This window comes from Pelophylax lessonae (genome assembly GCF_965119305.1).
Source record: "Pelophylax lessonae genome assembly, chromosome: 2".
Lineage (NCBI taxonomy): Eukaryota > Metazoa > Chordata > Amphibia > Anura > Ranidae > Pelophylax > Pelophylax lessonae.
Window position 1 is genome coordinate 627,558,278 of NC_138769.1, and position 12,131 is coordinate 627,570,408.

Here is a 12,131-nt window from a genome sequence, read left to right on the forward strand (position 1 = left end):
ATGGAGACATACTTCCATGGTTTAGAAATGTTGCAAAATTATACCCTTTTGGTACCAGTTTATTGATTTTATCTCTCATACCTTTAGAGTTCTCAATATATGTAGTCCAGAATGGTATATTTCGGTTGTCTTTGTGTGACACAGACCACAGGCAAGGAAGACCTTTATAAGACTACTGTACTTCTTTTTGACATCAGGAAAACTGTAGCCCTAAACTGGACATACAGTATACTGAACTATCAGATGTTAATGCCTGAAAGTGATTAGTACATATAGTTCTGCCTTTTTGTAGACCATTCTATGAAGCCAGAGGCTGTCCCACTAAATTTGAAAAAAATCTGGGGTGAGGGGATTTCGTGTCTTAGCTCTTGTGAACATTAAGCTCCTGCCTGGTGTAATGAGATGACTTAAGCAACTAGGCAGTATATTCTTTATCTGTTTTCATACAAACAATTCACAAATGATGCTCCCAAAATGGTGAGTGCAATGATTTTCTTTTATTGTCAATCTTTGGTTTCATGTACAACATACATAACAACACATAATTACTGTTTATTGTACTGTTACATTTCAAATTGTGAATCATTGCATACTTTCTCTTCTTACTGCAATAATTTCACTTAATAAACTTCATTATAAAACTGTACCTTTGTATTTCTTTTAATTTTCTTATAAACAAATTTGTCAGTGTAGAGATTTTCTGTAAATTTCCAACATCTTTGCTTATGGCTAATCAGTCACAACATTACTGAGAAGATAATTACTTTTGAGTAACTCATGAGTGATGAATTTTCTAGTCATCTAATACTGACTTATATCTACGCTTAGTAAAATCAATCAGATGCAGATCATGTTGATCAATCTCTGAAGGTTTTGTGGGATAAGCTTTGAAATCTAATCCAATTTGATACAGTCCTGAGGTGCAACCACCTCCAGCCATGCGGACATTGTACAACCCATATGTATCTATTGCACCTGTTTTAACACATGTCACAGGCCCTCCACCTTGGTTCCCCAGAGGTCCTGTAGATTCACCATTTGAGAAGTCTATGGTAAATTCAGCCATATTACATTTATTTGCACAAAATGTTAGGGTTTTTGCACGTCTGTTACCTAATCGGATCTCCTTGAGCTGTCCTTCTGTTGGGTTTCCAACAAATTGTCCAGAATGGGTGTTGTATATTACCTGCAATCCATTTACTATATTACTGTATCGAACCTTGATCTCAATAATTTCACCATTTCTGTTATTATCATTGCCTGGTTTGTATACCTTATAATTTTCATCTCTTATCACCAATACACTTGGTGAAAGTGGACCAAAACTTGCTATTGACATAGACACTGGAACAACAGAGGGATTATCTTCATTCCCAGGAATAAAGTTATCCAGATAAAATGTGGTCACTAATGTCTGCAGAAAGTCTCTATTCTGGACACCAAACATGTTGTCTTTTACAGCCTCACAGATTTCTTTAAAATACTCTTTCCAATTGGGACCCCACATAGCTTTATAAAAAAATGATACAGATTCTTTTGTTATAACATCACTAACTGCTCCGTATGGCATATAATATTGATATGGAAAAACTGGAATGAGTATTACATTAACACCATAAACCACAGTTATTTGAGTTTTTCTCCATTCTACCCACTTGCTGTAATATTTTTCAAAGTAAGCTTTATATTCAGAAATCTGTTGCTCAAGCTCTCTTCTCCAGACAGCTGTATTGTCCTCACCATACATCTCCTTGCCATGGAGAAGTCGTTCCTTCAGTATCAGTAAATGCTGGACACTATGTGTCACCACTATGTGGATGAACTGCATTGAATTTTCAGATTGAGTGAGCTTAAAAAATAACTCATTAGAAGCATGGATCATTGTTGACATCAATGAACCTTTTTCCTTTATCTGAGCATTAACATACATCTCCATGGTTTTTTGTAGAGCACGGAGTTCATTATTTCTCTCCTGAAGTTCATATTTCAAAATCTTCACATCTATCAAATGTTCCACTTGCGCCTGTATGAGACTCCATACATCTGTCTCAGAAGCTGGCCAGAATATTGTTAAGAGTGAACTTATTATCTGGCCAACTGGTATACCACCAATAGGAGGGATAAGAGCTGTAATACTGACTAAAACATCTTTAAGTGTGTCAGTCCATGAACTACTTAAAGAACCACTGTAGATGTTCACTGGAAAATGAAAAAAGAGAATAATAGTGAATTATAACAGAATTTATTGCAAAGGAACTGAAGTCTGGTTAATATACAGTACCTTCAGAAGGATATTGGATATCATCTATAATATAAACCAAAGCTTCTCTCATTCTGGCATTAATTGTTTCTTCCAAAGAAAAATTGCAAAGAGGCCCTGGGGGAAAAAAAGTGTTATAAAATTTGGCATTTATTTATATATAGCCTAATGTGCCAACAATGCATCCTGGTCAACCAATATACCTTCAACAGTGGAGGTCTTGACTGTTAAATTGTTTAAAATGTCTTTAATTCGGTCGTTCCATTTCTCAACTGAAGAGTTGTTGTAGTATTTCCCTGTGATGGAGAATAAAAGGTTGCATAAAAAGTTAAATTTTTCTGTATGTTTTAAAAAGTATTTTAAAAACATACGTGCCAATGTTATACCTTCAGTTGGATGGATCTTTGCTGTGATATTAACCAAAATGTCCTTCAGCCTGTCATTCCAGGTGTCATTCAGAGAGATTTTGCAAAGATTCTCTTGGAAAGAAAAAACAATTTGCATGAAAAATCTGTAGTTTGAAGTAGTATGTTTAAAAAATAGAATTTTTGTAAGAACTTAACGTAAAATTATTTTCTTTGAGTCCTCTGACAGTCGCTGCCCACTCATACAGTCTGCACTTCTGGGTATTGGTCTTATCCACAGCTGTAAGCTAGGCAAAAGATTTTGTTAGAAAACATTCACAAAACCTTAGTATAGACACACCTACAGGGGGCTGTCCCTCTGGTCCAATACCCCAGCTAACAGCATTCCCAAATCAGTTTGGTAGCAAGCAGTGTAGAAATCCATGAACCCCAAAAGAGGGGTGGGGGGCGGCGACTGTCAGAGGACTCATACAGTCTGCACTTCTGGGACATCCCAAAGCAGTGTAGATGTGAGGGGTGGGAAACGTAACCCTCAAAAAAGGCAACACAGCACCCAGGTCAGAGAAAAGAACCTTTTCTGAACCAGAAAGGTAACCACTGGGTAACAGGAAAGCTCAACAGGAGCGAACAAGCCCAGGAAAGCAAAATAACCAAGGGGGAAAAAACCCCCAACAGGAGGAGACATGCTAAAAACCGCCTTGTCTCCCCTAAGAACTTTGCGGCCAAAAGAGGCATCTGCCGATGCCAGAACATAAGTTTGTAAAATTTAGTAAAGGTATGCATGGACGACCAGGTCGCCGCCTTGCACACCTGGGACAGCGACGCCTGATGGTAGAGTGCGCCGTGACAGGGAAAGGTGGAACCTGATCCCTAATTGAATAGGCCTGTACAATCGTCTGTCTGATCCATTTGGAAATGGTTGCCGCAGACGCAGCCGTACCCTTTTGAGGTCCCTCAGGAAGGACAAAAAGAGAATCCGACTTTCTGAAGGATTCAGTAGACGACAGGTAAACCCTGATCGCCCTTACCACATCCAAGGAATGCAAGGCAAACTCCTTAGGATGCTTAGGCTTCGCACACAGTGAAGGTAAGACAATGTCCTCGTTGAGATGGAAAGACGAAACCACTTTTGGAAGAAAGGACTGATGAGGTCGTAAGACCACCTTGTCCCTATGAACAACCAGGTAGGGGGAGCGGCAAGAAAGGGCCGCCAACTTCAACACTCAGATGTGATCGCCACCAGAAAGGCAACTTTCCGTGACAGCACCGGCAGAGGAATCTCCCGGATGTTCTCAAAGGGAGGACATTGCAAAACGGACAAAACCAAATTCAGGTCCCAAGGAGGCAAAGGTGCCCTCCTAGGGGGAGCCAGATGACGCACCCCTTGAATGAAGGTGCGGATCAAGGAATTCGACGCCAGAGGGTGTTGAAAAAGAATGGCCAGCGCAGATAACTGGCCCTTAATAGTGGTCAGCCCCAGGCGCTGCTCCACACCAGTTTGCAGGAATGCTAACACCCTCGCCACAGAAAAGGAGCGGGGATGGAACCCCTGTGATTCACACCAGGCGAAATAAGCCTTCCAGGTACGATGATAAATCTTACCGGACGAGGCTTTCCTAGTATTGAGTAAGGTAGGAATGACCGCCGATGAGAGACCCCTGTCTCTCAAGACCTGGCTTTCAACAGCCACGCCGTCAAAGCCAGCGACTGTAAATGGAAGATCGGCCCCTGACACAGAAGATCGTCTCATAGTGGGAGCCGCCAGGGAGGCTCGACGACCAGTCCGCATACCAAGACCGGCGCGGCCAGTCTGGGGCCACTAGAATCACCAACCTCGGTTCCGAGACCAACCTGTGAAGGAACCTGGACAACAACTGAATTGGGGGAAAGGCATAAATCAGGCGATACTGATTCCAAGGTACTACCGAGGCGTCCGCCAGAGGGTTGCGTGTTCTTGCCACGAACCTTCCCACCTTGTTGTTTAGCCAAGACGCGAACAGATCCACATCCGGGGATCCCCACCGCGCACACAGCATCTGAAACACCTCCGGGTGTAGGGACCATTCCCCCTGGTCCAGGGTCTGGTGACTCAGATAGTCCGCCTGCCAGTTCTCCACACCTGGAATGTGAACTGCCGAAATCGCCGGGACCTGCGTCTCGGCCCAAGACAGAATCTCGGCCACTTCCTTGGCTGCCCGGGCACTCCTGGGGCCCCCTTGGGGATTGATGTAAGCCACCGCATTTGCGGTGGGGATCCCCGGATGTACACACGCACAGGGCGGCCCTGAAGACGATCTGATCAACGGAGCAAACAGAGCCTGATCGCTCGCAGTTCCAAGACATTTATTGGTAGGGAGGATTCCCCCTCCGACCAAATGCCCATGGCAGACAAATTGCCCAGAACGCCACCCCAGCCTGACAGGCTGGCATCCGTGGTTACCACAGTCCATAGCAACGGTCGAAAGGATTTGCCTTCCTCCAGAGCCGGAGACTGGAGCCACCACAGAAGATCCGATCTGATTTGGGTGCTCAAAGAGATCCTCCTTTCCAGGGAGTTCTCTAGCTGAACCGGAGGGGGAATCCTCCTCCCCATCCGACTGAGAGGATTGACTGTACACTGTCCGTGGCAACCATATCTGGCTCTGAATCAGAAGACTGAGAAAGCCTGGGCAGTTTCTTAGAAGCCCGGCCAGACAGCAACAAATCCACTTTGGAGGCTAAAGTCGTAAGCAGTAAGTGAGACTATAGCCGAGGATTCAGGGGTACCTGAACCCTCCACCAGAGCTGGGAGGAATTTGCTATCCTGGCATCCTAGAATCAACGATATGAACATCCGGTTACGAGACAATGGGCATCGGGGTGGGGGACATTTCAATAGTGACCTATCGTCGCGTTCAGGTTCTATTTCACTTTATTGGTTGACTGCTTGATCAATTAAGATGTCAAGATGCCATCGTGTGGACCGCGGCACGGCAGACCAATGAGAATAGTTATGCAATACTCGTATTTGAGTGTGCGCAACGCGCGTACTGTGCAGGTAGGCTAGCACAGTGTTTCTCAACTTTTTTTTCAGTCGGGGCGCCCTTGAAAAGTATTTTCAGTCTTGAGGCACCCCTGCCAAAGGTTTGATTCACGTTACATTATATCGCAGAACACGCGCAGAATCGTGCTCGTTCCTGACACACAGACAAATGCTCTGCTCTTTAAGGGTGCCATTAATTCTTAATGACACCCCACACTTTGGCAAACATGGGGTGCTTTGGGTGCGGCACAAGTTTAAAAAAAGGGACTTCTTTCCCTGCATTTCTGCTGGTAGGGAAGCCCATTGAAGCCCTACACTCAGCACACATCCACACAGGGCTTGTTCACATGTCAGGTTGGAGGGGCATCTGCTCCCCCTTTAGCTGTAGAGGCAGCATCTGGGGATGTACACATGTGGTGGCTGCAGCTGGAGGTATACCCAGGGTGAATGGGGCTGCACTGCAACCACCCTGCAACTGTGTGCATGATTGCGGTGTGGTGGTGCTGCATTTCCGGGCTTAAAACAGGAGGTGAGAAGCAACATATTGCCTCTTTACCGCCTGCCAAATGCGTCTGAAAAGTGATCTAAACAAGGATGCACACACATGCATACATATGTATACATGAACACACACAGACACATGCACACATACAGACACATGCACACACACACAAACAAACACATGTACAAACACACACACACACACATACAAATGCACACACGTGCATACACATGTATACATGAACACACACAGACACATGCACACATACAGACACATGCGCACACACACAAACACATGTACAAACACACACACACACATACAAATGCACACACATGCATACACATGTATACATGAACACACACAGACACATGCACACACACAAACACATGTACAAACAACACATACAAATGCACACACATGCATACACATGTATATATGAACACACACAGACACATGGACACATACAAACACATGTACAAACACACACACGCAAACACATGTACAAATGCAAACACATGTATACATGCACACATACAAACACATGTACACACACACACACACATACAAACACATGTGCAAACACACATACATACACATGTGCAAACACACATACATACACATATACACAAACTTTAAAAGTTCTATTGCAATACCTTTCCTCACAGAGGCCGGGTACTGCACTGTAGGGGGAAGCAGAGAGCACAACACACTCCCCCTTCCTTTACTTTCACTTTGCTGAGGCTGACGGAGCTTCCTCACAGTTCAGATGTACAGCAGAGGATCGGGAGATCGGGCTCATCTGACAGCCCTTCTCTTCCATGATCCCGCGGTACACCTGAGGACCTCTGGCGGCACATTAGTGTGCCGGGGCACACCGGTTGAGAAAGGCTGGGCTAGCATTGTTCCCTCCCTCCATTGCAGCCTTCTAAATGCTAATGAGCATCATGGAATATGTAATGTCAGAGAAGGGACAAGAAAAACTGTTATTAGAAGGATCCGTCAAGCAGAAAAATCTAGCAAAAGGAGTGGTGTTGTTCGAATGTGAGAAACGTTGATATGCAGCCGCCTGTAAAGCAAAGGTGAAAGTTCTTGGAAATCAAATTGTTGGACGACTTCATGAACACACACACATGGACCAGATCCATCAAGGAGAGACGTTTTGAGAGCAGTTCAACACATGAAGACACAAGCTAAAGAAACAGAAGAAACACCTCAACAAATCATCACTCAGAGTGTATCAACGATAACCAGAGATGCGGCTGCAAAGTTGCCAACCATTCATCATCTCAGACGTGATATGCGACAAATCAGACACCAAGCAAATAATCCTATTCCAGTTCCGCTAACTGCCGAAGAACTCATCATTCCAGATCAATACAAAACAAAAAGCGACGGTCAGAATTTCCTTTTGTACGATTCTGGTCCAGCAGTAAACCGAATTCTTATCTTTGGAACACATGAAAACTTGAATGTCTTGGCACAATCTCCACATTGGTTTCTCGACGGAATCTTCAAGACAGCTCCTTCAATTTTTCTCCAGTTGTATAAGATTCATGCACTTGTCCATGAACGCACTATACCTTGTATATATGCTCTTCTACCAAACAAGTCGCAGGCAACATATATGTCTTTACTTCAACAGTTGATGACGACTATAATGGTTGATTTCGAGCAAGCCATGATCAACAGCATACAACAGGTTCTGCCAAATGCTCAAGTCAAGGGGTGCTTCTACCATTTTAGCCAGAATCTTTACAGAAAAATTCAGGAACAAGGTCTTCAACAGCGATACCAAGAAGATACCGATTTCGCGATAAAAATCAGAATGGTTGCAGCCCTGGCTTTTGTCCCTCCTAATGATGTCATCACCGCCTTCGAAGAGTTGTGTGAGGAAGTTCTTCCAGATTCCCAAGCATTCCTTGATTATTTTGAGGATACGTACATCGGCAGACCACAACGTCGAGAGCGTCGTGGACCCATGTTTAGAAATGAAATGTGGAATATGTTTGATCGAGCAGAACATGAACTACCAGAACTAACAATTCTGTTGAAGGATGGCACCGAAGCTTCCAGTCAAACGTCGACAGTCATCATCCAAACTTCTGGAGGTTTATCGAAATCATTAAATGTGAACAAGCGCTTCAACAAGTTCATTTAACACAAGCTCTAGCTGGTCACACTCCTCAACCAGGAAGAAAAATGTATTCCGATCTGAAGGCGCAAGTTTTCACTGTTGTGCACGATTATGGAAATCGCAACACATTAGACTATCTGCGTGGCATTGCACACAACTTAGGCTTTTAGAAACAGAAAAACAGGTCAGGTCATCACTAAAATGTTATTATTTTATACTTGTTACATTTTAAAATACAGGTTTTGTTAGTTGAGTTTGTTTATAAACTACTATGCAGTTATTATTATATATATAGTAAAATATGTGCATTATTGACAGTTTGTTGTTTAATTAAAGGTTTTGTAGTTTATTTGTAAACTGCTATGTAGTTATCATTATATACATATTAAAATATATACATTATTAACAAGAGTGGGAGAGAGGGGAATATTATCCGGTGATATTGTCCGGGGTTAATTGTCCAAGGGATAATGTCTGAAAGATATTGTACAGGGGGGGTATTGTCCAGGGGATATTGTTCGGGGGGATGTTGTCCCGGGGGGATATTATCCGGGGGGATGTTGTCCAGGGGGGAATATGTCCAGGGGGATGTTTTCCGTCTGGGGGGATGTTGTCCAGGGGGGAATATGTCCAGGGGGATGTTTTCCGGGGGGAATATGTCCAGGGGGATATTGTCTGAAAGATATTGTACAGGGGGAGATATTGTTCGGGGGGATGTTGTCCCTGGGGGATGTTGTCCAGGGTAGATATTATCCGGGGGGATGCTGTCAAGGGGGGATTATGTCCAGGGGGATGTTTTCCGGGGGGATATTGTCTTGGGGGATAATGTCCGGGGGCATATTGTCCTGATACCCCAGAGGGACAGCCCCCTGTAGGTGTGTCTATACTAAGGTTTTGTGAATGTTTTCTAACAAAATCTTTTGCCTCGCTTACTCCTGTGGATAAGACCAATACCCAGAAGTGCAGACTGTATGAGTGGGCGGCGACTGTCAGAGGACATAAGAGAAATGAGACTGCCCAACTGATATACCTTTACTTGAAGAGGTCTTATCTGTGATATTTATTGAAATATCTTTTATTCTGTTATTCCATCTCTTGCCCAAAAAACTTTTGCAATGGTCTCCTGGTAGGAAAAAAAATGAATTAATACATAAAAATTTTATATTTTTGTTATACAAGTTTCTATATGGTGAAAAAGCCACTGAACTATAAGGGCCTGTTTATATCATCTTGTTGTGGTAATGTGCATGTTACCACAACATATGTTCAAAGGGTTCTTGTTATGAAGTCCCAGTCATTTTGCATGTCAATTTCTCCAGCATATAAAGAGGGAATTTAAATATACAGTATCTTCAATGGTACACATGAAACATAAACCTCATTTAAAATAAATTATACATCTTTATTAATACATATTAAAAACATGTATATTTATATATAAAACCATTGCACGCCAATCAGTTTTACAGGGACTTGTATTGTGGGGACCGCTATATATAGGTCAATGCGTTTCGTGGAACACCCTGCTTCTTCAGGACCTTCGATCTCCTTGGTAAGATGGTCACTATTATGGTATCAAGGAACATATATACGGTAAGTGCATTATAGCTATAAATGAGCAATCCATTAATAACATTTTATAATCAATCATAATTATAAAATGTTTTTAATTGATTACATATTTAATTTATGCTCGTTTACAGCTATAATGTACTTGTATATGTTCTTTGAAACCATTATAGTGACCATCTTACCAAAGAGTTTGAAGGTCCTGAAGAAGGGGGGTGCTTTTAATATGTATCATTAAAGATGTGTAATTTCTTTTAAATGAGGCTTATGTTTCATGTGTACCATTGGAGATATATTTCAGATCCCTCTTTATATTCTGGAGAAATTGAGGTGTTGTACTTTATTAGGGATGATATCTCCAAATGGGTTTGCAAATGAGATCACATCCCTCCCTTAATTAATTGTATTAGTCATTCTGCATGGCACCCCAGTGCACCTGCCAATAGATGTGCATTACCATAACACAATGGTATGTACAGACCCTAGAAATCCACTAAATATTAGATGCTATTCAAAATGAGTTAAATATATCTATTAGCTTAAGCTCTAGACTGTAAACTAGTTACTAACTGCAAAAAAAAGTCAAAGGGGAACAAGAAAGCATCAAACATTGATAAAAAAAATTAACTATAATGTTTTTTTTTTTACAAAAAGATATTTTATTTCAATAATTCAATTGCCATCATTCACAACTTTTCCTTAACTGTGTGGTAGACTATTTAAAAAGGTAAATAATGTATGTCATACAATGTAATATATAATATTTAGGTGGCAGTTAAAGCTAAATTCCAGAAATCCAGACACTTTGTAAAAAGTGAAGGCACACTATGTGTGAAGTCCAGAAGCTGCATGACATCTCCTGGACCTATCTCTGTTATTTATACCTGACAGATTTACTGCTCTGCTAGGAATTACACTGGAGATACTCAGGGCTCAGAGAGGAGAAAGGCCCATCCCTCCCCTGTCCATTCAGAGAAGCCTTTATATTTTGTGAAAGTGTTCACATAATACAAAGGCTTCGAGTATTGGGCAGGAGGAGGGGAGGGGCGGGCATAACAGCTGCAGTGACTCTATTAGTCAAGAAGCATAGCTCAGAAGGATCAGCATTCTCTTCTGGAAATACAGCCATAGCTGTCTTCCTTGAGTCCTATAAAGCTGTCAGATATAAATAATAGAGCAAGCCCAGGAGGTGTCAAGCACCTCGTGAAACTTAAAGTGATAGTAAAGGCAAGTTAAAAAAAATAAAAAACATCTTATACTTACCTGCTCTGTGCAGTGGTTTTCACAGAGCAGCCCTCATCCTCCTGTTCCCGGGTTCTGGCCCCTCCCTCCTGCCGAGTGCCCCCATAGCAAGCAGCTTGCTATGGGGCACTCAAGCAGGCTCAATCCCCAGCCGCTGCTCTGTTCTAAAAAACCTTGAGCCTTCACAAACACTTTTTTTTTTTTAACCACTTCTCTGCAGTGCACTTTCATTCCCTTCCTGCCCAGGCCAATTTTCAGCTTTCAGCGCTCTCACATTTTGAATGACAATTGCGCGATCATGCTATACTGTACCCATGAAATTTGTATAATTTTTTTTTTCACACAAATAGCGCTTTCTTTTGGTGGTATTTAATCACCGCTCGTTTTTTTATTTCTTACAAAAAAAAAAGAAAAAAGACAGAAAATATGAAAAAAAAAAAGTTTTTCTTATTTTCTGTGAGTACATTTTGAAAATAAAAAAAATGTTCTCCTTCACTGATGTGCGCTGATGTGGCGGCACCGATGGGCACAGATGAGGTGGCACTTATGGGCACTGATGAGGTTGCACTTATGTTCACTGATGAGGTTGCACTTATAGGCACTGATTAGGTGGCACTGATGAGGAGGTACTAATATGCCGCACTGGTGGGCACTGATAGGTGGCACTGATGAGCACTGATAGGTGGCACTAATGAGCACTGATAGGCAGCACTGATGGGCACTGCGAGGTGCCACTGATGGGCACTGAGAGGTGGCACTGATGGGCTCTGTGAGGCGGCACTGATGGGCACTGACGGGCGGCACTGATGGGCACTAACAGGTGGCACTGATGGGCACTAACAGGTGGCACTGATGAGCACTGATGGGCAGCACCATCAGTGCCCATAGTGCTGCCAGTCAGTGCTCATCAGTGCCTAGATGAGCAGGCACTGATGGGCACTGACTGGCAGCACTATGGACACTGATTGTGGGCACTGATGGTGGGCACTGATTGGCACTTTATTTGGATTTTCTGTAATCAGGGCACTGATGATCAG

The 12,131-nt window shown here is 42.7% G+C and overlaps 1 protein-coding gene across 1 annotated transcript; it reads right to left on the minus strand.

Annotated features, from left to right (window-relative positions):
• Positions 1-793: 793 nt before the first annotated feature.
• Positions 794-6,969, minus strand: LOC309548220 (uncharacterized protein; the record flags this gene model as incomplete). The annotated part of the gene is made up of 5 exons (XM_082248174.1): positions 794-2,199; positions 2,282-2,377; positions 2,464-2,556; positions 2,647-2,771; positions 6,881-6,969. 5 exons carry the CDS (start codon positions 6,967-6,969, stop codon positions 794-796), a joined length of 1,809 nt encoding a protein of 602 aa, XP_082104300.1.
• Positions 6,970-12,131: the final 5,162 nt, after the last annotated feature.